The sequence below is a fragment of the Mirounga angustirostris genome, unplaced genomic scaffold (genome assembly GCF_029215605.1).
Source record: "Mirounga angustirostris isolate CCGP_5_RB_7025 unplaced genomic scaffold, mMirAng1.0.hap1 SCAF_14, whole genome shotgun sequence".
NCBI classification, from domain to species: domain Eukaryota; kingdom Metazoa; phylum Chordata; class Mammalia; order Carnivora; family Phocidae; genus Mirounga; species Mirounga angustirostris.
Genome location: NW_026991722.1, coordinates 65,598,505 through 65,625,103, shown reverse-complemented (window position 1 = coordinate 65,625,103; position 26,599 = coordinate 65,598,505). Strand labels below are relative to the sequence as shown.

Here is a 26,599-nt window from a genome sequence, read left to right as displayed (position 1 = left end):
TGATAGAACCCTGCCTATACCCCTCGTTCCCTTGCTCCATGCCTGCAGAGCGTCTGCTTTGTCCTGTGCTTCTTCCTAACCAGCTCGAGATCAGGATGTCAGCCCAGGAGGGCGCCCAAAAGAGAGCCAGTGGGGCAGAGTTTCTCCTCTCTCACAGTGTCATCACCATTTCCCCAGAGACCTAGGCCCAGCCTCTCCCTGTCTTGAAAAAAGAAGGCTCTGAGGCTTGCACCCAATCTCTCCATCACCATCACCACCCCCCCAACCAGCACCACCACCGTCCCTGCCCTGTGGAGCCTCACCAGGCAATTCACACTCAGATGGGAAGGCTAATGACAGCCTTAACCCAAACTAGGAGATTTCAAGCCACAGGACTTAAAAAATCATTTGAGGACAGAAAGACTTACTGGTGTCCCCAAGCCCCCATGCTGCTGGTGTTGGTTGCCCAAGTGTGGCCTGTCCCATCAGGATCCCCAGGCCTGGGAAGATGGCTGACGTCACTATCACAAAATCATCTCATACCATACACAAAAATGAATTCAAAATTGATCCTCAACATACATGTAGGGGTACCTGAGTGGCTCAGATGATTAAGCGTCTGCCTTCGGCTCAGGTCATGATCCCAGGGTGCTGGGATCGAGCCTCGCATCGGGCTCCCTGCTCCACGGAAAGCCTGCGTCTCCCTCTCCCACTCCCCCTGCTTGTGTTCCCTCTCTTGCTGTGTCTCTCTGTCAAATAAATAAATAAAATCTTAAAAAAAATACATGTAAAATTTAAAACCATCAAACATTTAGGAGAAAATCTTTGCAATGTTGAGATAGACAAAGATGTCTTAGGGCACAAGAAGCATTAATCATACAAGATAAAATTGATATATTGGATTTAGCAAAATAAAAATTTCTGCTCTTAAAAAGACACTATTAAGAACATAAAAAAGGCAAGTTACAGACTGCAAGAAAATATAGGCATTACATATATCTGACAAAATACTGACGTCTAAAATGTATGAAAAATGTCCTCAACTCAAAAATAATAAGATAACCTAATTAAAATGGTGAACACTAGGAGAATATCTAGGTGACCGACCATGGGTTTGGTGATGCCTTTTTAGATACAACACCAAAGGCACGATCCACAAAAGAAAGAAGCTGGACTTCCTTAAAACTAAAAACTTCTGCTCTGTGAAAGACACTGTCAAGAGAATGAAAAAAAAAACAAGCCACAGACTGGGAGAAAATATTTGCAAAAGACATATCTGATAGGGTCGCCTGGGTGGCTCAGTCGGTGGAGCAACAGACTCTGGTTTTCGGCTCAGGTCATGATCTCAGGGTCCTGGGCTCAAGCCCCACATCGGGCTCCTTGCTCAGTGGGGAGTCTGCTTCTCCCTCTGCCTTGTCCCACCTCATGCACACATGTGCTCTTTCTCTTTCTCTCTCTCAAATAAATAAATAAAATCTTAAAAAAAAAAAGCATATGAAGAGTAGCTCCACATCATATGTCATCAGAGAAATGTAAATTAAAACAACAATAAGATATCACTAGCAGCTGTTAAATGGCCCAAATCCAGAACACTGACACCACCAAATGCTACAGAGGATGTGGAGCAACAGGAACTCTTGTTCATTGCCACTGGGAATGCAAAATGCTACAGACACTTTGGAAGACAGTTTGGCAGTTTCCTACAAAATAAAGTATACTCCTACCCTATGATCCAGCAGTCATGCTCCTTGGTATTTACCCAAAGGAGTTGAAAACTTATGTTGACACAAAAACTTGCACACGGATGTGTATAGCAAATTTATTGATTATTGCCCAAACTTGGAAGCCACCAAGATGTCCTTCACCGGGTGAGTGGATAAATAAACTGTCGTATATCCAGACAACAGAATATTATTCAGTGCTAAAAAGAAATGGGCTAGCAAGCTGTGCAAAGACACGGAGGAAACTTAAATGCATATTACTAAGTGGAAGAAGCCAATCTGAAAAGGCTACATACTGTTTGATTCCAACTATAGAACATTCTACAAAAGGTAAAATTATGAAGACAGCAAAAACTCAGTGGTTGCCAAGGATCAGTGGGAAGGGAGGGATGACTAGGCAGAGCAGAGAGGATTTTTAGGGCAGTGAAAATACTCTGTATATATCACAATGGTGGTGCATGTCACTCTACATTTTCCAACCCAGAGAATGTACAGCATGGCCTTATGGATGTTAATGATGCGTCCATGTAGGTTCATGCATTGTAACACATGGACCACTCTGGTAGGGGGATGTTGATAATAAAGGAGGCCCTGCATGTGAGGGGGTAGGAGGTATATGGGAAATCTCTGTATATTCCTCTCCATTTTGCTGTGAAATGAAAACTTCTCTGAGAAATATAAAATCTCTTAAAACGTTTTTAAGATTGATTTATTTATTTTAAAGGGGTGGGGAGGGGCAGACAGAGAGGGAGAGGGAGAGAGAGAATCCCAAGCAGACTCCCTGGCTGGTTGCAGGCCTCGATCCCACGACCCTGAGATCGTGACCTGAGCCGAAATCAGGGGTGGGTCGCACCCAGGCACCCCCCAAAATAAAATCTTAAAAAAAAAATAGTGGACAGGCTCTCCCTGTGCTCTGTGAACATGGTGGCAGCCTCGGGGAGAGCCCTGCTGGGAGGAGCAGTTGGGGGCTGCTGTGATGGCCCCTGGCAGGCCCCCCCCCACCCGGAGTGTGACTTTAGCTTCTGTCGCAATCAGGGCGCTGGCGTCGGGGAGCACTGGTGGCTGGCGAGGGCCAGAGGTTGCGGCTGGCAGAGGTAGAGACGGGCCCAAAGGCAACCTGGAGCTCCTCCTCACGCAGTCGCTGGAAGGACTTGGAGTCTGGGGTGACCTGGTCTCGGGGAAGAAATCTTTGAGCTGGAATCCACTACTGCCTCAAGGTCTGTCTGTATAGGCATCCCGTGCCACGGAGAAACCGGGTGAGGAGGAGACATTGCCGAGACAAGAAGGAAACTTAAGATCCAGAGCAGGGCAGGTGAGCTGACAGGGAATTTCTGAGAAGCTGTCACCTGGAGGTGGGGATGAAGAACAATGTCAAATGGGAACTCAACCCGCCATTTCTTCAAAAATCCTGGCATTGTGGTCAGCCCACGCACATTAAAGTTATCAGAAGAGGGGCGCCCGGCTGGCTCAGTCGGTGGAGCGAGCAACTCTTGATCTCGGGATTGTGAGTTCAAGCCCCATGCTGGGTGTAGAGATTACTTAAAAATAAAATCTCTTTTCTTTAAGCTCTTTTTTTACAAGATTTTATTTATTTATTTATTTACTTACTTATTTGTCAAGAGAGAGTGAGCGCACAAGCAGGGGGAGCAGAAGGCAGAGGGAGAAGCAGACTCCCCGCTGAGCAGGGAGCCCGATGCGGGGCTCGAACCCGGGACCCTGGGATCATGACCTGAGCCAAAAGAAGATGCTTAACCGACTGAGCCACCCAAGCATCCCAGTTGTGTTCTTTTTGTTTAGTTTTTAGTTTTTTCAGTTACAGTGATACAGTATGGTACTACAGTTTATTTTATGCAGTTACAATTTAGTATTGCACCTTTATGTTTGCTCACACTTCTCTCAACTGCAAATGGTGCTATGTATGGTCTTTAAGTATTTATGTGCATAAGTTGTTTTTTTTTTAAGATTTATTCATTCATTTATTTTTTTAAAAAAGATTTTATTTATTTATTTGACAGAGAGAGAGAGAGAGATAGCAAGAGCAGGAACACAAGCAGCGGGAGCAGCAGAGGGAGAGGGAGAAGCAGGCTTCCTGGCGAGCAGGGAGCCCGATGCCGGGCTCAATCCCAGGACCCTGGGATCATGACCTGAGCTGAAGGCAGATGCTTAACCGACTGAGCCACTCAGGCGCCCCATCAGTTGTTTTTCTGTTCTTTTTCTGAAAGGGGGCAGGACAGCCCTACTCACACCTGCTATCCCACTGGGGTTACCAAGACCACCCCTCCACTCACCAGTGCCCTGGCTTAGACAATCACTTATAGGGTTATAGTCAACCCACTGCAGGGCTCCTCATGGCCCCGACTTGTCTCCTTGGCAGGACAAAGTCAGGTGTGGCCCTCTGGCATCTCTCTCCCTCCCCAGCCTGACCAGACCACCTCCTGCCCCGCTACAGTGCTCTGTGTGTCTCAAGCATCCTTAAAGCAGGGGTGTCTGTGGGCACAGGGCCTGGAAGCCCCCACAGGAGCCATGTGGCAGGACACAGGCCACTCATGGCAGCTCTCAGCCAGGAACACACACACACTTGCCCAAGGACTTCCAGAAAGCCCTCCGCAGACAGACCTGCAGAATGACCATTTCCAGGAAGGAGATCCTCCCCGGTTAATCCCATTATGTCAATGCTCATATACACGTACAGCAGTCTCAATCCTCCTAGCAGGCCTCATTTTATAGATGAAGAGTCAGAAAACCGAAGCATTTAGGTCTATACTTGACATTCCCAGTTGGAAGTCCAAAGGTAGGTCTGCCTGCTAAGTTGTGTGCGTAAGTTTTGATAAATTTTAATTTCTTTTTAAAAAACATTTATTTATTCATTTGAGGTGTGGAGGGGCAGAGAGCATCTCAAGCAGACTCTGAACTGAGCCTGGTGCCCCATGAGGGGCTCTATCCCATGACTCCGAGATCACAACCTGAGCTGCAACCAAGAGTCAGATGCTTAACTGACTGAGCCACCCAGGCACCCCAAATTTTAACTTCTTTAAAAAAATAGTGGACCAAAGATTTGAACAGATTCTTCACAAAAGACACATGAATGGCCATGTTGAGCACATGAAAAGATACTCAACTTTATTATGATGAGCATTATGATGATTAGTCATCAGGAAAATGCCACCATTAAATCACAATGATATGCCATTATAGAGCCTGCAGCATGGCTAAATTAAAAAGATGGACAATACAAAGTGCTGATGAAGCTCTACAGCATCCACAACTCTCATACGTTGCTAGTGGGCACTTAAAACAGTATAATCAGGGATGCCTGGGTGGCTCAGTCGGTTGGGCGTCTGCCTTCAGCTCCAGTCACGGTCCCGGAGTCCTGGGATCAGGTTCCCTGCTCAGCAGGGAGTCTGCTTCTCCCTGTGACCCTCCCCCTTCTCATGCTCTCTCTCTCTCACTCTCTCTCTCAAATAAATAAAATCTTAAAAAAAAATAAAACAGTATAATCATTTTGGAAAAGTTTCTTCTATAGTTTTGTTTTGTTTGTTTTTCTTCTATAGCTAGACATATATTCACTATTTTTTAAAGCTTTATTTTTTAATTTATTCATTCATTCATTCATTCATTCATTCATTCATTTTTTGGTGGGCAGCAAAGCAAGGTTTATTGAGCGATAGTAAAGTTTATTAACCGATAGAGTACAAAGCTCCCAAAGAGGGAGGGGACCAGTGAGGGTTGCCCTTAAAGCTTTTATTTATTTATTTATTTATTTATTTATTTATTTATTTATTTATTAAAGCTTTAAGTAATCTCTACTACCAACGTGGGGTTTAAACTCATGACCCAGAGGGACACCTGGGTGGCTCAGTTGGTTGAGCGTCTGCCTTCGGCTCAGGTCATGATCCTGGAGTCCCGGGATCGAGTCCCGCATGGGGCTCCCCGCTCAGCGGGGAGTCTGCTTCTCCCTCTGACCCTCCCCCCTCTCATGCTCTCTCTATCTCATTCCCTCTCTCAAATTAAAAAAAAAAAGAAAATCTTAAACTCACGACCCAGAGATCGAGTCACACATGATCAAGAGTCACACACTCTACTGACTGAGCCAGCTAGGCACCCCTAAACATACATTTGCTATTAAACTCAGCAATTCATTTACCCAAAAGAAATGAAAACATTTGTCTACACAACAACTTGTGCAGGAATGTTTATCGCAGCTGTATTCATGATGGCCAAGATTCAGAAACAGCCCCAAATGCCCAACAACAGGTAAATGGTAAACAAATTATGATACATCCATACAGTGGAATACTGCTCAGCAACACAAAGGAATAATGCTAATACATGTGACAACATGCGTGAAGCTCAAAAACTTTATTTGGAGCAAAGCCAGACACAAATGCATACATATAGTATGGAATTATATCAAACTCTAAGAAAAAAAGTAAATGTGAACTATTGTGGCAGATGGCAGGTCAGTGGGTGCCTGGGGCAGCAGGTGGGGGGCCTACAGATTACGGAGGGGCATGAGGGACCTGTTGGGGTGATGCGAATGTTCTACTTTGATTGTGACAGTGGTTTCATGGCCATATACATCTGCCAAAATTCATCAAATGTATACTTTTTTTTTTTAAGAGGTGGAGGTTGGGGAAGGGCAGAGGGAGAGAGAGAATCCCAAGCAGGCTCCATGCCCAGTGTGGAGCCTGACGTGGGGCTTGATCTCACAAGCCTGAGATCATGACCTGAGCTGAAGTCAAGAGTCGGACGCTTAACTGGCTGAACCACCCAGGCGCCCCAAGATTTTATTTTTAAGTAATCTCTATACCCAACATGGGTCTCAAACTTACAACCCGGAGATCAAGAGTCGCGTGCTCTACCAACAGAGCAAGCCAGGTACCCCCAGAAAATTTTTTTCTGGCCACCCTCCTCAAACTAGGTCAAGCTCCCTAGTATGCACACACTTCAAATCTGTATTTTTCTCTCACTGCATTTCCCTGAGTTTGTGATTGTTTTTATTGGTTTCTGCCGGAGTCCAGCTCCAGCTGGGGTGGGTCTCTCGTAGGAAAGGACGGCGTCGGCGAATGAGGAGACACAGACACAGGATCAGGTTGCAAGCATCTCCTCCTGACAGCCTCGGAGGAACTTTATTTATATGTTAGGATATTTTTGTTTTTCCAAATCTTAGATCATTTTCTGGATTACAGCCATAACCTTCTTTCATTTTTCCTTTGTAATGATTAACATGACCTTTGTTGATTTCTGCTTATTGGCTTTTGCTAAAGCTAAAAAACAGTTCGCAAAGAGAAAGGTGCTAGACAGAGCGTGACCGTCTGGTTACTTTGTTCTATAGAAAGTAATTCTTCATGGAATTAGTTTCATTATGATTGCTTAGATAGGCGTAACTAAGATGAGTAGTCACTTTATCATGAAACCCCAGAAATATTCCCACAATTATAAAGATTGCCATAAACAAAATGAAAGAAAATAGCAGGAGCCAGCCCAGAAATATTCCCACAATTATAAAGATTGCCATAAACAAAATGAAAGAGAATAGCAGGAGCCAGCTGTGGAGTCTCCTTTTTCAGGATCGTTCCCCATACTTGGACTTTGTCAAACAGCATGAGTAGCTTGGCTCGCGCCAGGTTTCCTGTTAACTGCCTCTAGACAGGGAGCCACCAGCAGGTCCTGATCCCACCTCTCTGGCTCACCACGGATTGCTAAGCACCGGGCACAAAGCCTGCATGCAGTAGGTGCTTAATAAGCCCTTATTAAACAAATGGATGCAGGAACTAGGGAATGCAGAGGGCCAGGACCCTCGGCAGGAAGCAAAGGAGACAGCAACAGCTGGATCTGGGCCCTCACCGTACCTACAGAGTTACAGCTCTGTGGACAGGATGACTTCTGGGCCTGTCCACTCAGGGCCCTGGCTCTGCCGGGAGAAGTTGAGTCTGTGCAATTCCTCAGAGATCTCCAGGAAGGTCTTGCCTTTGGTCTCAGGGAGGAAGAAGCCAGTACAGATGGCCCCCCAGACACAGACACCGAGGAAAGGCATATAGAGAAAGTGGGACAAGCCCTCCTACGGGTGAAAAGAGACCCGGAGACCTGGTGTGGCCATGTTCAGCCACCAGACTTCTGTGGCCTCATGACAGGTGGTGATGAGGGATTTGTCCAACTTGGTTCAGATGAGTCCCGACCACTCCAGCCTCAGGCTCCCTGGATGGAGACCTCCCGCTGACAGAGGTAAAACCTAAGGCCAGGGCCTCAATGCTGGGGGAAGGCGGGGCAGGCCTACCTTGAGGAAGGGAAACCCCAGCCCGACCAGGAAGAGCAAGGTCCACACAAGCGACCCGCTGACCATATAGGCAGCAGGCCGGGCCTTCTGGTCAAACAGCTCCGCGGCCAGAATCCCTGTCACTCCGGCTAGAGGGAGGAGCGGGGACAGGGTGCTGCCAGCCAGGACTCCCTGCCCAGGCTTCCCCCCACCTTGTCCCTGACATGGGAGTGGGGACCCCTTGGCCTCCTCCAGCCACCCCCTCCCAGAAGCCTCAGTACAGGTAGGCTGGTGGGAGGGACATGCGGGTGACACTGCATTCACATCCACCCATCATGCACTCAGACATTCGAGTTCCTTCCACAAAGCCCAAAGCCCAGGGTTCCTGGGGCCCACTCACCGGGGCCAATGCCAAAGCTGAGGATGAAGGCAAAGACGCAGGACATGGCCAGGTAGGGCATCCAGGAGAAGGAGCTCTGTAGTAAAGGGGCAGAGGGGGTGCAGTGAGGTGGAGATCAGGCTGCCCCAAGCCGCAACCCTCACGTCCAGCCCACCTACCCGCAGGCACAGGGCCGCTGTGAAGATACTTCCCCAGCAGGCCATCAGGCTGTACCCTCCTATCAGCAGCACACGGCGGCCCACCCTCTCGATCAGCACACACTGCAAAGGAAAGGAGCCCTGGTCACTGACCCCCGCCCTGGAAGCTTCCCTTGGTTTAAAGGCGAGCAGTGGGAAGCTGGTGGTGTGGGGAGGGGGGGCAGTTAGGAGCAGTTGATTGCTTCAGGAGATTAAGACACTATTAATTTTTTTTAAGACTTTATTTATTTGAGAGCGAGAGTGAGCGAGAGAGCACGAGCTGCGGGGAGGGGCAGAGGGAGAGGGAGAAAAGCAGTTTCCTGCTGAGCAGGGAGCCCAACAGGGGGCTCAATCCCAGGACCCTGAAATCACCACGATCGGAAAGCTGAAGCGCAACCGACTGAGCCATCGAGGCGCCCCTATTAATTTTTTAATTATTAATTTGGTCACTCCATTCAGTTTCCTCATCTCAAAAAGGTGTGTTAAGGGCACGGTCAACAGTTGGTGCTCAATAAATGCTAGCTAAGTCGCCCCACTTGAGCATAGTGACCTGGAGTGGAAAAGGGCTCAAGGCAGAGGACTTAAGTCCTCCGAGAGTCAGGGCCCCCCAACCCCCCCGCAGGGCTGATAGAGGGTCAGCCTGAGCCCAGGACAAACTCACACTGAGGCAGGCCGCGAGCAGCTCGCAGCTCCCAGTCCCCAAGACGGCGTACTGGACCTTCCCCTCGGGGATCCCGGCCTCCCGGAACACGGAGGAGGCGTACGCGTACACCTGGAGACGAAGGGCAGAGGGGCGCGGGCTGCCAGTGGCCTGCGGCCCCGCAGCCTCCTGACCCGGGGCAGGGGACGTGGCGGGGTGCCTCACTGAGTCGTTCCCGCAGAGCTCCAAGGCACTGGCCAGCACCACGAGGCTCGTCACCTGCCTCCGCAGGCCGCGATCCTGGAACAGCTCCCATGGGCGCCGCGCGCGCTGGCCCTCGCAAGCCGCGCGCTCCTCCTCCAGCTCCGCCAACTCCCCCGCCACGTCCGCGCTGCCCCGCAGCCGCTGCAGGGCTGGGGCGGGGGGAGAGGGTGCTGAGCCCCACTTCCCCCAGCCCCTCTTTGGTCCCCCGCAGTGAGCTCCCACCATCAACTCTGTTCTCTCTCTCTCTGGGGCCCCCTGATCAGATGGGGATGAGCTTCCCCTGTCCCTGTCATTTCAGGGCATCACGGACCAATAAAGGCTTTAGGAGCTCCGGGTTCTGCGGATACATCAGACCAGACACGATTGCGGCAGATTGCCATTATCCAACGTCCCCAATTCTCCATCCGTCCCTGTATCCAGGCCCTCTGCTAGGTGATTTTTGCAGTGGTCCCTACCAAAGGGGCAAGTATGTATCCCGCCCCTTGGCATTGGGCTGTGCCATGTGACTCGCTCTGGCCAATAGAATGAGGTTGTAGGGAGGGTATGCAAATTTCAGCCCAAGCCTTAAGAGACCTTGCTCATTTCTTCTTGCTCTTCTCCCATCATCATACAAAGGTGTGGTGGGGCTAGCCCACTGGTCCCAGAAAGAGCAGAGAAGGCCCAGCTGGGACCCTCCTAAATTAGCCAATGCCCAGCAGACCTGCATGAGCGACCAAGACCAGCAGAGCCACCAGCCAGGCACAGCCTACATCAGCCAAACCCAGGGAACTCACAGAGGCTTGAACTAAGTGATTGCTTCTTTGATTTGCCACTGAGACATGATTATTAGGCAGCAACAGAAAACTGATGACTTAATTAATGGGTACCAGGAGGGGTGCTACCATACTAGGACCTGTAATCTATGGTACTGATTCCAATACCAGGCAGAGATGGTGAGGAGGCTAGAAAAATAGATGCCTGGGTATGCCAAGCAGTATTGAGGAAGAAAGAAAACAGACCTCATGAATTCCTGGACTCGAGGGAAGAGATCCCTATGTGGTGAAAGCATGAACTGATTGCTTTTAGCTGAGTATTCCAAGCTTACTATAAGAGAAACATGAAGGGCGCCTGGGTGGCTCAGCTGGTTAAGCGTGAGCCTTTGGCTCAGGACATGATCTTAAGGTCCTAGGATCAAGCCCCGCATCAGGTTCCCTGCTCAGCAGGAAGCCTGCTTCTCCCTCTCCCTTTGCCTGCAGCTCCCCCTGCTTGTACTCTCTCTGTGTCTGTCAAATAAATAAATAAAATCTTAAAAAAAGAAAAAGAAAAACATGAGCTCAAAAAGACCTTCAGAGGGAACAAGATTTAATTAAATTTAACTTATTCCGAACTCACTAGGTTGGTTTAATAAAAAATGAAAAAAAAACCCCACAAAAAAACAAAAAACAAAAAAACCTGTTTCTCATCTCTAGCCCCTCCAGTTAGCAAAAAGAGTTCCACATTAAGTTATGGCCTGAAAGCAAAAATCAAATCCAGAGCCCTGCCACTGAGCCATGGACTCAGGGTAACAACCAAATTAAAGGTGTGGCTTAATGCCAGCACCTCATAGACCCTCATGGCTGGAAAAGGAGCATTTGGAGGGCTTAAGGGTGTTGGTCCCCAGCAGCCTGACATGCCCCAAATTCCAGTCATTCGGTCTCAAGAGGGAAGCAGGTCTCAAAAAGACTTGTGGATGTGGCTTTTGGGCACATCAGTCAAATACATAGAAGAATCACATCGTTTTTGAGAAAATTATATTGACAAAAACTCCACCAGCCCCGGGGAAAAGGGACTAAGACAATTTGAAATATAAAGACTTGTGTGCCCCAACTTTCTATGAGCACATTTGCAATGCCCTCTTCAGAAGGTGTTAAGGAAGGCTAACTCAGAGGGCAGAAGCCAGAACCTGGGGACACCACAGCCCAGGGGGCCCCTCCCAGGGAGCAGAGCCAGAACGTGATCATGGAACATTCCCTACCAGCAAGGCAGGGAGGTCTGGCACCATCTTCCCAGGAGCACCTAAGCATTAAGGACTGGTGATGGCTTTCTGCTCCCTTTGAAATGAGGCTGAGTTCTGGTTACACCATCCCACCTTCACCATTGTGTGTTGAGTTCAGAGGGGCAGAAGACTTGTGTTTTTAGCTCCTAGGTCTCTGGATCAAGAGAAGGCACATATAGACTTGATATGATCTTAAGATCTGGGGCTACAAGACGGATGCCATGATTGGATGAGACTGTGGGGGCCCCAGATGACACTGAGCATGTTTTGCACAGGGCAGGGCTATCAGTAATAGCTGCGGCCACAGTGGCAAGCTGAGAAGGTGCATGAGTGGGCCCTGGTCTTCACCTTTCTCTGAATCCACACCCTTTGCCATGTGAGAGGATAGGCCGTTGATTTTCCCATCCCTTGACTTTGGGTTCAGTGACATGGCTGATGGCCTGTTCATGGGCACGGGGAACACAGATTTGCAAAATGCTTGTGCAACTGAATCTGCTTTCTTGGGCCTCTGCCATCACCTTAATAAGAACATCCCCAGGCTAGCCCGTTGGTACCAAAAGTGAGAGAGGTGTGTGCAGCAGAACTGAACAGCTCGGGCCCAGACCAGCCTGGACTGGCTCACCGGCTGATTCCCAGACACCATGAGCCGCCCAGCTGAGATCAGCAGTCATGCAGCCAGCCCAGCAAGCAAATGAGTAGAAGACACAGTAATGGATTATGTTAAGCCAGAGATTTGGGTATTGTTCTTGGGCATCATTACCATGGCCATAGCTAATGAGTCAGCCCATCGGCACCCAGGTGACACAGTGTTTCATCTTGCGTATGTGGTAGAGGGGAGGGTTCTTTACTGGCACCATCCTGCAGTTCCTAGATGTCAGGGGCCGGGTCTGCTCTGTCCCGCTGGCTTGGCACTTAGGACAGCCCCTTGGTAAAGAGTTTTTGGGTTTTTTTGTTTGGTTTTCTTTTTAAGATTTTATTTATTTGAGAGAGGGAGAGAGAGCATGAGTGGGGGGAGGGGCAGGCGGAGAGGGAGAAGCAGACTCCCCGCTGAGTGCAGAGCCCGACTCGGGCTTGATCCCAAGACTCTCAGATCATGACCTGACCGGAAGTCAGACACTTAACCAACTGAGCCACCCAGGCGCCCCAATAAAGAGTTTTGAAGAGAAGGATGGATGGCACAAAAGTGAGGGACAGCTTTTCCCTGATAAATGAAATCCAAGAAATGGGGATTCACATGCTCCAGACAGATGTGCCCCTGGGTCAAGGGTGGTCTGGGGACCCAAAGTCAGGGACTCACCTGCCAGGCAGGCCTCGGTGTCTCCACGGTCAATGAGGAGGTAGCGTGGGCTTTCAGGAAGCAGAGGGAGGGAGGCAAGCTGGAGCACCCCAGGCACCAGGCAGCTAGCCAGCAGCAGGGGCCAGGCCCCTGGGTCACCCAGGAGCTCCCTGGGGAGACAGAGGAGAGGCCGGACCAGGCGCTTCTTTGCCAAGACCCTGCCCACTTGCCCCCTAATCCCCTGACCTCCCCACCCCGCACCCTCCAGTCCCCTGCCTGCCTGCCCTCCTGAGGGCAGAGGACCTGTATTGCTCTCTGCTTCTTTCTAACCAGTTCTGGGTCTGGACACCAAGATCCCTCCCATCCCATGGCCATGACCCCACCTTATCTGTAGCAACTCCTCTTCCCAGGGTTCCAGGCTCTGCCCTCCCCTCTCTTTTCTGGGATGACCAGGACATGCTCCCCTTTAAAAGCCCAAACCTTCACCTTCTCTCTTTTTAAGACCTGTTCTTTGCTCCCTGATCTAGAGAGGAGGGAAAATGCTGATTCACACTGGCAGGTAGTTGGCTAATACCCATTTTGTGTATTGGCCAGATGGGTGTAGACAGGATTTCAATACAAAGAAGATTTCTTAATTCAAAGAAGCAATGCCTTAATACACTTAATGAGAAATTTAGGCGAAGGGCTTTTTCTGGCCCCCCTCAAACTACTCAGGGCACATGGAGACAGGGTGTTTACCTGAGTCCGACCACCTGACCTATCACGATCCCCAGGGCAGCGAAGATGGCTGGGGTCATGGCCACGGCTCCTCGGAGCTCCTTGGGGGCACTTTCCCCCAGGTACATGGGCTGGACATTCATGCTCAAGCCTAGATGTGTGCACAGCCACTAAGTTTCAGAGTACTTTCTTTCCCAGGAATAAATAACTAATATAGACAGAGACACCTGGTGTATAAACAGTAGCAAGTCAAGAGGGGATTTGCTGATGGGTGTCCCTAAAAGCCCAGGTTGATGGGCTTCCTCACATGCCAAGCCCCTGAAACTGAGGAGCCCCTAACAGGCTACTCTGCCTCTATAGGGAAGATCTGAGAACTCATCCTTGTTGCCTTTGTACCTTGGCTGCCAGGAAGCTCCTGGCTTAGAGTGTGGCTCAAATACAGGATCTCTGTTAGCATGGGCTTGGGGATGCTTGTATCCACAGCCCTGTACAACTTTTTCATGTCTCTATAGCCACTTTAAGTGTCTAGTTATATGAGCCTTTTGAGATAAACCATAATCATTTTGCTAAAGAAGAGGTGGGCATGAATGAAAAACATGAAGAAAGAAAATGCATGAATGGATGAAAGAAATAAAGAGAACAAATGAATGAATAAATGGAATACATGAATGAGTGGGAATAGAGAGGCAGGATGAGCTGCCCTCCCTGCATACCTGCACTGACTCCCATGAGCAGCCTGCCCAGCACGATCATCTCAAAGGAGCCTGCTCTGCGGCTGAAGCCAAACAGGGTCGCCGCGGCCACCACGAAGATGTTATTCACCAGGAGGGACTTCTTCCTGGGGGGAAGTGGAATGCAGGCAAGAGAGGCTCAGATTCAGTCTGGGCGGGGGGACTCTCCCTGGGGACCCCCCCTTTGCAGCTCCAGCCAGCCCGGATCAGACCCGTGTGTGCACGTGTGTGAGATTCATCAAGGAGTCTAAGCTACTCTCCTTTCCACCCGCATCATAGCTTGAGATGACATTTGTATTTTATGCTTCATCTCTTCAGATGAAGCATTTCTTTCTTCCCACTCCTTTTTTTTTTTTTAAAGATTTTATTTATTTGACAGAGAGAGATAGCGAGAGCAGGAGCACAAGCTGGGGAGTGGGAGTGGGAGAAGCAGGCTTCCCGCTGAGCAGGGAGCCCGATATGGGACTCAATCCCAGGACCCTGGGATCATGACCTGAGCCGAAGGCAGATGCTTAACGACTGAGCCACCCAGGCGCCCCTTCCCACTCCTTTGTAAGATGAGAGGCCTAATGTCTGATTTCTCAGACTCAATAAAACTTTCAGAGTAAGGGAAGAGATGCATTGAAAGCCAAGTACAGTCCCCGCACATTTTCTTCCATGTATTATAGAGTCACTTCTCAGAACTTTCAGGATGGCTGGGTGGCCCATGCCTAGTTCAGCGGGACAGACTGCAGCCCAGGGAGTGGCCACTAGAAATGTCAGCTGCTCCACCATGATGAAGCCTCAGGTCTGGGGTTCCTGATACTGAGCACAGAAGTGCTGTCATACAGGGTACTCGGGAGAGCTCACTGTACAGACAGGGAAACTGGATCCTAGAGGAGGCCAGTCTTCTGCCCAAAGTCAGCGGCACACCGGCAAGAGAATCCAGACTAAAGCATAGATCTCCTGTGTCTAGAGAATGGAGAATGGCATAGATTATAGCAAACTTGGTCCAGGGGTAACTCCAACTGAAAACCACCTATGGTTTCCTCAGTGCTGTAAGTTAATAAAGTACTTCAGTTGTGGGGTATTTATTTGGTAAATACATTTTGCTCCATTTCCGTACACACACAATACCGGAAACGCTTAGCTTCCACCTAGCAGGGGCAGTAATACACCTTTACTGACCTGCCTGAGGATAGAGCAGCTCTCCAGCTCGGGGCCACAGTCCCTTCCACAGGGCATCCTGCTGGCCCACTTCTCTGATGACTATATACTGAAAGGACAGGGAGAATGAGCACCAGAAGAGTCCACTAGAGGTCTTGTAAGGCACAAACATGATAAAGAGTGGAAACTTCAAACGGAGCGGGCCGCCCCATCAGTGAAGTTCCCGAAGCTCACCGGACTAATGCACATCAGCCTATTTCCTCCAAAGTGCATGAGAAATCACTGCCACCCCTCTAAGAAGGAAGGGCAAACCTCAGAGAGCTCCTTCCCATTTTAGAGAGAGTACGTACCACCCTGGGTGTCACGCTCTGGCACACAAACCAGGTAACTTGGAAACCTGGCAGCTTCGAGTGGAGCTGAGCATGAAGAGTATCCTCCAGTGGGTCCACTCAGTGCAAAGAGCTCTGCCACTCGCCCCTTTAGACCTAGGAGAGCCTATGGTGCTCCGAGTGGCTGTGGCAGCCATCCAAAAGGAGACTCACAATGCAAGACCTAGAGCTTTGGGGCAAAGCCACTCTCCTTCAGTGAATTACCATCCTCTTAATTAGAAATAACCCTGGCCTGCGTGCCTGGGTGGCTCAGTCAGTTAAGCGTCTGCCTTCAGCTCAGGTCATGATCCCAGGGTCCTGGGATCGAGCCCCACATCGGGCTCCCTGCTCAGTGGGAAGCCTGCTTCTCCCTCTCCCACTCCCCCTGCTTGTGTTCCCTCTCTTGCTGTCTCTCTGTCAAATAAATAAATAAAATCTTAAAAAAAAAAAAAAAAAAGAAAGAACCCTGGCCTTGTCGGTAGTCCCTACCCCAGCCCTGGTGGTTGTGTATCCATCACGCACTGCGTGCCATATGACACTCCTATGCTAAGGTGGGGTGTGCCCAGTAGCACTTGATCACTATTTCGGTGATGCCTCGTGTGGGCCCCAAAGGTTCTCACGAGCAAGTTACTCGTGTCAGCATGCCTACTTGACCATACTGCCACCCCTCCCCTAAGGCACACCAGGGGTCAGAGCTAATTCCTTCTCTTTTGCAGGAAGAGCCTAAATTTGTTTGGGAATGTGCCCTTACCCCTTAAGGTTCAGGTATGAACCCGACCATCTAACCCAGACTTGGTGATCTCATTCTCTATGCTAGTGACCCGGTGCTGGGCAATGAGACATGGCACCTTTTTTGAAAAGTTTTTTTTTCTTCTTCTTCTTTCTGATATAAAGCATCAGCCAGGAAGAAGTCCCCGTTCTGCTTGATAATGTTGCCTCTGGGTGAGGCACTATGGTAGCTTTCCAGACAAGACAAGGCTCTAAGTGGTCTCCCTCAGGGAGAGGTGAATACATATGATGGTGTATATGATGGGATGGTTGAGGAATGTTAGGAGGGGCACGTATAGAGCTGAATACACGGGAGAAACGTGTCTACGCGTGCAGGGTGGCTAGCAAAGGGGTGGACCGTGGTAGCCATTTGCTTTTTCTGCCCAGTACTGCTTCATGGTTGTAAATGTGTGACCCATGGTGGGTCGGTAACAATCTGTCTTCCTGGATTCTGAATCTTGAATGAAGACATTGGAGATAGAATGTTGTTGGAGCTAATGCACTCCAAAGGCATCCTCCCTGGGAGGATGGCCCAAAGCTCTGGCTGTTGAGATCCTCAGCACTGCCCTGGATCCTGCCGTTCTGAAGACCTGGCTTCTGAGTATTTCCTTTCATTCTATGAGCCGCTCCACCATCTTTCCAGTTATTACAATTTTCGATCAGATCAGTCCAAGCCTGTCTTTCTCTCTCTCTTTTTTAAAGTAGACTTTTAATTTTTTATTATATATATATTTTAAGATTTTATTTATTTATTTGACAGAGAGAGACACAGCGAGAGAGGGAACACAAGCAGGGGGAGTGGCAGAGGGAGAAGCAGGCTTCCCGCCGAGCAGGGAGCCCAATGTAGGGCTTGATCCCAGGACCCTGGGATCATGACCTGAGCCGAAGGCAGACGCTTAACAACTGAGCCACCCAGGCGCCCCACCTTAAGTAGACTTTTTAAAAAGTTTTATTTAAGTAGGCTCCCTGCCCAACATGGGGCTCAAACTCACAACCCTAAGATCAAGAGTCCCATGCTCCACTGACTGAGGCGGCCAGAAGTATGTATGTATGTATGTATGTATGTATTTAGTATGAGCCTGTCTCTCTTGTTTGCACCCCAAGAACTGCCTCAGTTGGATACAGAGAGGGGAATGAGGCCTGAAGAGGACCTAGTTTATGGTCCAATAGCACTTGCCCACAGACATGGAACTAGAGACCAGGAGTCCTCTCTCCCTCAGAGCACAAGGCTCCTCCGTCTACCAAATCAGCTTAGACATATGACTTTTTTTTTTTTTTTTAAGATTTTATTTATTTATTTGACAGAGAGATAACGAGAGCAGGAACACAAGCAGGGGGAGTGGGAGAGGGAGAAGCAGGCTTCCCGCCGAGCAGGGAGCCCGATGCGGGGCTCGATCCCAGGACTCTGGGATCATGACCTGAGCCGAAGGCAGACGCTTAACGACTGAGCCACCCAGGCGCCCCTAGACGTATGACTCTTGTGATGAAACCGCTGGTAGGGTAGAAGGCGGAGGGCGGGCAGAGCTGGCCTGGGCCTGGGCCTCAGGGCCTCTTCCTTCTCCCACATTCCTCAGCCTACAGACTGGGGCACCTCTCATCAAGGGGCCTCCGGGGCACACACAGAAAGCACTTACCTTCCCAGCACGACAGCCAGGGGCCCGGCAAGCAGTGCTCCAAAGAGGCCCCCCAGGGGGTACAGAGACACAATGAGGGACCACACCAACAGAACGAGGTGATCGGGCAGTGGCTGGCCGGTACGCACCCCCCATGTCTCGTTGATGAAGTCCTGAATGTGCTGTGGACAGAGATGCCAGTCAGCCTCCCAGCGACAGGCTGGACAGGCTAAGCCTTCTCGCCCACAGGGCTCTTCCTCAGCAGAGAGCAGGCGCCAGGGCTCCCGAGCAAGACTCCGGTGGGGCAGGAACAGAGTCACCTGAGCTCCTCCTCTTTGAGGGCACCGGACAGATCTCCTTCACATACAGTGTCTCCTGGAGCCTGGTGCTGGCCAGTCTCTGTTTGCCCGTCAGAGTCCACGATCACCCCCCACCCCCCGGGCCCCTGCTTTTGGCCTAAGCATCCACCCGTATGGCTCACATCAGTGGGCCCCCTGCTGACTGGCTTTCTGTGGGGCTTGGCCAATGGTGAGCCCCAGCAGGACATGAGAGAGAGGCGGGAGGGGTGTTTGTTTCCGGGTCACCTCAGGCCGGGGGGTCACCTCAGGCCGGCTATGACACTCAACCAGGCGTCCTGGCTCCTCTCAAGGGGTCCTACGCCACACGGCTCTTTCCTTCCAGGTTCGGTAACCGCTCCTTCCACGTGTCCCTTTGGGGGTGGGGGATTAGGCCCAGAGAGGTGAAAGGACTTGTCACGGCCTCAGCCACAGGTCAGGGCTGCCGCGGGTGGTCAGGACACCCCAGGCCCCCACCCCCAGAGCTGCAGTTCTAGGTAAGTAAACAGAGGCCACAGGGTTAGGAATGACTGCACTCGGGGAAGACCTGGACACACTTCAGCGTCTGACTGGTCTCAGGCCTCCCAACAGGATATGAGGGAGGACGTGAGGAGGGCAGCAGGTTTAGGGGTTGGGCCAGCTCTCCTCTGCTCAGGCCAGCTCAGGGTAATGACTGTCAGCCTGGTGCCTGCCAGGTCCCTCTGGGGGCAGGACCATCTAGGGGAGCTGGGACCAGGCCCAGCCTCTCCTGTCCCTGGCTGGAAATCCATTTGAGGGATTAGGAGGAGTCTCTGAGGCCAAGAAAGTCCCTTGGGCCAGGTCAGCGCCAGGCGCTGGGGGCACAAGGATGACTCAGACACTGAAAGCAAACCAGCAGGAGGATGATACGGGCCCCACACAACCAACATGCAACCTGAGTGGGGACAGCCCGCTTGAAGGCCTGGGGAGGGAGGGGCGACTTCCAGCTGGGGTGGGGTGGGGCTGTCGAAGGAAGGCTTCAGGATGGTGATGGTGTTTGCGTGGTCCTTGAGAGGCTTCTGCAGGGGCAGCAGAGAGGGCTTCCCAAGCAAAAGAGGCTTAGAGAGAGGGCTGTGTGCATTTGGGGAACTGCATTTAACTTGCTTTGCTAGTGGGGTTCAGGGAATGAAGGTAGGAGAAAGGTGGACAGGTTCTGATCTAAGGAGGCCTTGAACTTCAGGTGGATGAGTCTGTTCTTATCCCTATAGGTACTGGGGAGCCACAGAATGTTTTTGGGCAGGGGAGTGGCTTGGTCAAACTTTCGAGGCTGAAGGAAGGGAGGCCAGTGAGGAGGCTAAGCCAGGGATCTAGGTAGGAGAGACGGGTCCTGAACTGGAGTCATGGCAGAGACACGGGGAGAAATGGCTAGCTAGAGGTAGTTAGGAAGGGCTTGGTGTTTGGAGGCAGGGAGGCAGAGTCAAGGCTGGCCCCCAACCAGGCAAGCAGTAAAGTTATGCGCTGACATCAGGGACCCGGGAGGACATGCAGGTTCAAGGGAGGATGTAGAGCTGGGTTTGAACCTGGATCTGCAGGACCTGTGGGTCATTCAGTGAAGGTTGGTGCATGGGGTGAAAGCACCACCAAGTGGATGCTGGCCTGAAGCCCCACAGCGGGCAGCCGTTAGCCCTCACCCTGCACCCACTGGGATGGTGATGGTGGGCACAGAAAATACATACCAAAGTTGGGGCATTGATGATGGAGAGGTTGTAGCCAAATTGAAAAGTCCCGCCAATGCCAGCCGCGCAGATGGTCAGGAGCAGGACCCTGCCCTGAATCTGAGGAGAGAGGGGAGGACACAGAATGGCCTTTAACAGCCTCCGCCTCGTTCCCAGGGCTCGAACCTAGCAATCATGGCCTTGCAATCTGTTTGAACCAGGCAGTGATGTTTCCACTGTGCAGCTGAGGCACAGAGGAGAGGGGTTACCTAGGTCACATGGCCGGCGGGTAGCAGAGGAACCCCAGGACCCCGCTGCCCCCTCCCCCCTCTCCCCCATCAGCATTTTCCCGAAATAGACAACAGTTCTCTGGCCCTCCATGCCAGGCCGGGCCTGCTGTGGTTCTGGAGCACAGAGCTCTGAGCTGGGGCCCTAGGAGAGTGAAACTCTGCCCCTGGAGTCCCCCCCAGTCCCAGGGGCTTGCCCCAGCAAAACATGCTCCAACAGAGCGGCTGTGCCTCCTTCTCTCGCCTGCCAGCCCGTTCTGCAGTAAGGCTAACAGAAGGGGCCGCGTGGACCTGTATGTGTGGGGACTTGTGGGGCATATGAAGCAGCAGAATGGACGCAGCTGGTGGCCGTGCTTGGGTCCCAATGCAACCTCTGCCCCTACTCACTTGTCCTCACTCAGTCACTTCTTTGCTGGACCTGGAGATGATCATGCCTACCTCCAGGGGAGGGGGGGGGAGGCAGCCAAGGTATACATGTGCCACACACACTTGGTACAACAGAGAACAGTTTTCATCCCCCTTAGAGATGGAGAGAGAACTCTCCAGAGTACCCAGCCATGAGAGCTCAGCACTCTGAGGTCTCATCCCTTTAGGTCAGTATATTTTTTAGGGATTCTCAATTTTTTAAATAAAGACTTTATTCATTTGTGTGTGTGTATGAGAGAGAGAGCACAAGCAGGGGGAGCGGCAGGCAGAGGGAGAGGGAGAAGCAGGCTCCCACTGAGCAAGGAGCCTGATGCGGGGCTCGATCCCAGGACCCTGGGATCATGACCTGAGCCGAAGGCAGACGCCTAACCGACTGAGCCACCCAGGTGTCCCGGGATTCTCAATTTTATTAATATTTTTCCTCTTCTAGTTTTTAATGACAAAACAACATGCTTGTTAAAATGTTCGAAAATTCAGTATATGCTGAAAGTTCTCCACTGACCCAAAGGCACAGCATTGAACTGCTCCTCTCAGATACTTTCCTAGGCATGCACAAAGTAGTTGACCACACAAAAATCAAATCGTTGATCTTTTCCTAGTAAATCACACCGCCTTTCTTGTTCTAGCAAATCATCCTGCAAATCTGAAGTCCTCTAAGTCAAATTTATGACTTTTTAAGTACCTACATACAAGTTTCATGGCAGAAGGATGTTTGGCTAAAGATTTACAGAGGAATTTCCAGAACCTGAGGACTATTTATTCATTTTATCAAACACCCAGTGCCTGTCCCAGATAGGAGCTGAGCTAGGGGGCAGAAACAGCTGGGCCAAAAACTGATGTGCATTCTCCATTTGGTGAGATACTGTGCTGGCGGTGGGGAGGCTGAGGAAGAGGCTCTGGGGGGCAGGATCTTGCCAAAGATCTTGCCACAGGTCTACAGACAGGTCCAGCAGAGGACCTGCCCACAGATCCCATAAGGCCTAAGTAACTTCCTTCTGGAAGCCAGAAGAGGCAGCCAGGTGAGGACCCAGGACTCTGGTCTCACTGGAGTCACATTAAAGCTCCATGTGGGCTGCATGGAGGTGAGTGTTCCACTTAGATCTGCAGGAAGCAGCGAGAGAGGGGTGCCTGGGTGGCTCAGTCGGTTTGGCTCAGGTCATCCCAGGGTCCTGGGATGGAGCCCCTGCTCAGCGGGGAGCCTACTTCTCCCTCTCCCTCTGCCTGCCACTCCTCCTGCTTGTGCTCTCTCTCTCCCTCTCTCTGTCGAATAAACAAACACAATCTTAAAAAAAAAAAAAAAAAGGAAGCAGCAAGAGGTGACTGGCTCAGTTGGAAGAACATGCGACTCTTGATCTCAGGATCATGGGTTTAAGTCCCATGTTGAGTGTAGAGATTAGTAAATAAATAAATAAATAAATAAATAAACTTAAAAAAAAAAGAGAGACACAGAGCCTGATGACCATTAAGCCCATGGGGCAGGAGATGCTGGTGGGTCTCCAAGATAGCAGGAAATCTTTTTTAAAGATTGATTGATTGATTTGAGAGAGAGAGAGAGAACAAGCTGGAGGGGGAGAGGGAGAGGGAGACAGAATCTCAAGCAGAGGCCGTGCTGAGCGTGAGCCCCACTCGGGATTCGATCTCAGGATTCTGAGATCAGAACTTGAGCAGAAACCAAGAGTTGGAAGCTTAACTGTACCACCCAGGCGACTCAGGAAATTATTTGATTCACTGAGATCATGCATGGAGATTGCCTAGTCCTGTGCCTGATCATGAAAAGCATTTACAACATTAGCTATGATGGTGATTTATCAATTCAGTGAACAAATATTTCTTGCTTCCCTACTGTGGACAATAAACCAACTGTTCTAGGTGCTACTGATATAACCAGTGAAACAGGAGACAAAATCCGTGACCTCACAGAGCTTTCCTTCCAGCCAGGGAAGACGGGCAATAACATGAACAAGGAAATTACATAGTATGTCAGCTGGTGTGATGGAGACATAAAGCAGGGAAGGGGTGTGAGGGAATGTTTGGAGAGGGTGGCCAGGGAATACGCCCTGTGAAGGTCACATCTGCACAAGGACTTGAAGGACATGGAGGCATGTGCCATGCAGGTATTTGAAGGAAATCAGTGCAGGCTGGCAGAGGAGTGGCAACACTGGGGGTATGGGGGAGGGGGAAAGGGCATCCAAAGATGGGTGGTGGGTGGCGTGGACGTTCTCTTCTGGCTGCCCCCCATTTCTCTGTGAAGCAGGACATCAGGACAGGGCTCAGACGGAGCGTGGAGGAGGAAATGAAGGTTGGGGAGTGAGGCGAGAGTGGGAAACGGTCGCAGGAGGGGGCGAGGCGACCAGGACCGCAGTGCCCAAGGGCTGCTGCCTCCCCGGGCCTGTCCGACCCGCCAGAGGGCTCCAGAACAGCGCGGGCAGCGCGACGGCTGCTCGCGTGGGATGCTGCCGGGCCACGGTTCCTGCAGACACTTGACCCCATGCAACCTTGCACTGGCCCCCAGGCCATCCCTGCGCGCGACCTCCTGCTTATGCTCCTCTGAGCCCAGCACCTAACTCCACTGGGCAAACAAGCGCCAGCTACTTTTATACACTTTTATACACTCCGTTAAGCCTTCCAGAGCGGCTGCGCCCCTGCATTCCCGCCGGTCTGCAAGCCCTCGTCTGAAACGCCTGGGCCGGGCGTGCTTCGGAATTCAGACCTTTCCCGATCGCAGGAGGGCATCGAGCACGTACACATTTCTCGAGCATTCGCTGCGACACTCGTTTGCGATACACAACTGCTGCCGCCGTAACCGCGCGGCGCGGAGGGAAGTGCAGTCGCTCCGGCAGGACCCCCGCTGCGGACGCGGAGGGGCACGCGCAGTGGGCGTGGTAGAAGCGCCTGCCATCTTCGAGGCAGGAGCGGATGCGCAAGCGCAGTGGGTGTTGAGGGCGGCCTGGGGAGCGGAAGGCTCGCGCAAAGCCTACCTCTGCGCCGAGCGCGCGCCCGAGACACAGGCGCAGGCGCACAGCGCGGTTAAGGGGTGTGCGGCGCTTCCAGCCGTCACTTGGGAACGAGGCCCAAAGGGCCGTTACTGTTCACCTCCATCCCGCCCTTTCCGTAGCTTTGAGGCTGAAAACCGACACATTCCTTGGTCGGCCGAGCCTGGGGCCCATCTCCGCAAAGCGGAAGGGAGCTCTGGTCCGAGGTCACCACAGCCAACCCCTTGCAGTCGCCCCGGGAGGTCCCATTGAGCTCCAGATTCACCCGAAACCCGGTCCTGGCCTCTCGTCCCCTCTCCCTCTGCCGCCCCAGGTGTGACTCTGCCGGTGCCCGCCTCCTTCCCCCTCGGCCCTCCGCCGCTGCCCCTCCCGGCCCCTTTCCCCCCGCTTCCTTTGCGCCCCCCTGGCCACCTCCAGGGCGCGGGAGCCCCCAGTCCTGGGGAGGCCCCTGTCCCCACCGACGTCCCCAGCCTCCCCCAATCCAGGTGCCCCACCCTTGACCCAGTGGAGGGGCAGAATTAGGAGGGACTGAAGGGCAGACCCACCAGTCTCTGGAGCGCTCTCATCTGTTAGTCGCGGCAGAGCCAGTGACTTGGGTGCAGGGGAGAACCGGTTTGGGGTTGAAGGCATGAGAGGCTGGCCCTTGGAGGTGAGGAACCACAGGGTCCACTGGGTCTGGTTAATCTTTTATTTCTCGGGGCTTCTCAGACCCTGCATGGAATCCAGGACGTGGATAAAGGCCAAACCGAAACCAGACTTGCCAAAGATGCTCTTTGTGGTCATAGAAACGTATACCCGAAAATGGCCTTAGGAAGCCCTTTGAGCAAAGACTGTGCTAGGACATACCCCATAATGGAGACCGCAGTATCTCTCTTGCTCATGCCTGGTTTTTGTTTGATTTTTGCTGCTCTGAACTTTTTTTTTTAATAATACATTTAAAATTTTTTTAGAGAGGGAGAGATTGAGCGAGCTCGCGGGAGTGGGGAGGGGCAGAGGCTGAGAGAGAATCCCAAGCAGGCTTCCCGCTCAGCGCCCAGCCCCGCTGGGGGGCGCCATCGCAAGACCCTGAGATCATGACCTGAGCCAAAATCAAGAGTCGGCTGTTTAACTAACTGAGCCACCCAGGAGTCCCTGCTGCTCTGAACTTTTAAAAGATTTCCACTGGGACGCCTGGGTGGCTCAGTCGGTTGGGCCTCTGCCCTCGGCTCAGGTCCTGATCTGAGAGTCCTGGGATCAAGCCCCGAGTCCAGCTCCCTGCTCAGCATCTGAGAGTCTGCTTCTCCCTTTGCCTGCTGCCCCCCCCCCCCCCCCCGCACTTGTGCTCTCTCTGACAAATAAATAAAAATCTTTTAAAAATGTTTTTCTAAAAACACCATGCGTTTTTAGGGAAAAATACAATAAAATAGTAGCAGTTGCTAGTTGCATGCGTTTTCTGCACCTGTTGAGGTGATTATATGGGTTCTACTTTACTGTTTATGAGCTCAGTTACATCAATAGAGTTTCTAAGGGTAATTAATCCTTGAATTCTTGGGATAAACACAACTTGCTCATAGTGTTGTCATTGTTGCTACTAACACATTGTTGGTTTTGGTTGCTAATATTGAAATAGTTTTTTTTTTTTTTAAGATTTTATTTGTTTGACAGAGAGACACAGCGAGAGAGGGAACACAAGCAGGGGGAGTGGGTGAGGGAGAAGCAGGCTTCCCACAGAGCAGGGAGCCGAAGGCTGGGCTCGATCCCGGGACTCCGGGATCATGACCTGAGCTGAAGGCAGACACTTAACGACTGAGACACCCAGGCGCCCCAATAGATTTCTTAAAAAAAAAAAAAACTTCTTTTTCCCCACAAATAGCTGTGTTGATCAGCTAGGGCTTATGGATATTTTGAGGTGGGTCACTTAATGGGCCTGTTTGTATTCACCCAGGGGCTAGGTGGTCACTGTGTGCCCTTCTACCTTACTCAGGTGTCCATTGCTCAAGTTGGTGCCTAAAAGTGGCCTCTACAATAACCTCAGGATAACAAGGATAAAACATACAGGTTTCTTATGAGGATTTAACATCATTAAAAATAAAAATCTAGGGGCACCAGGGTGGCTCAGTCGTTAAGCGTCTGCCTTCGGCTCAGGTCATGATCCCGGCGTCCTGGGATCGAGCCCTGCATCAGGCTCCCTGCTCCGCAGGAAGCCTGCTTCTCTCTCTCCCGCTCCCCCTCCTTGTGTTTCCTCTCTCGCTGTGTCTCTCCCTCTCAAATAAATAAATAAAATCTTTATTTTTTTTTAAGATTTTATTTATTTGAGAGAGGGAGAATGAGAGAGAGCGAGTACATGAGAGGGGGGAGGGTCAGAGGGAGAAGCAGACTCCCCGCCGAGCAGGGAGCCCGATGCGGGACTCGATCCAGGGACTCCAGGATCATGACCTGAGCCGAAGGCAGTCGCTTAACCAACTGAGCCACCCAGGCACCCTAAATAAAATCTTTAAAAAAAATAAAAATAGAAATCTAGTGGCACTTGGCTGGCTCAGTGTTCGAGCATGCGAATCTTGATCTCAGGGTCATGAGTTCCAGCCCCATGTTGGGCATGGAGCCTACTTAAGAAATAGTAATAAAATTATAAAATTAAAAATCTATGTTAGGGGCGCCTGGGTGGCTCGGTCGTTAAGCGCCTGCCTTCAGCTCAGGTCATGATCCCAGGGTCCTGGGATCAAGCCCCACATCAGGCTTCCTGCTCAGCAGCTCAGGCTGATTCTCCCTCTCCCACTCCCCCCTGCTTGTGTTCCCTCTCTCGCTGTGTCTCTGTCAAATAAATAAAATCTTAAAAA

The 26,599-nt window shown here is 51.2% G+C and overlaps 1 protein-coding gene across 1 annotated transcript; it reads right to left on the bottom strand.

Annotated features, from left to right (window-relative positions):
• Positions 1 to 7,275: 7,275 nt before the first annotated feature.
• SLC2A11 (solute carrier family 2 member 11) lies at positions 7,276 to 24,664 on the bottom strand. Its single transcript, XM_064577680.1, has 12 exons — positions 24,630 to 24,664; positions 23,535 to 23,847; positions 20,099 to 20,263; positions 18,091 to 18,251; positions 14,157 to 14,281; positions 13,465 to 13,594; positions 12,748 to 12,896; positions 9,194 to 9,585; positions 8,515 to 8,616; positions 8,357 to 8,432; positions 7,978 to 8,105; positions 7,276 to 7,761 (listed from the first exon to the last, which is right to left on the bottom strand). Exons 1-12 carry the CDS (start codon positions 24,662 to 24,664, stop codon positions 7,561 to 7,563), a joined length of 1,977 nt encoding a protein of 658 aa, XP_064433750.1. The 3' UTR covers positions 7,276 to 7,560.
• Between the last annotated feature and the right edge of the window lie 1,935 nt (positions 24,665 to 26,599).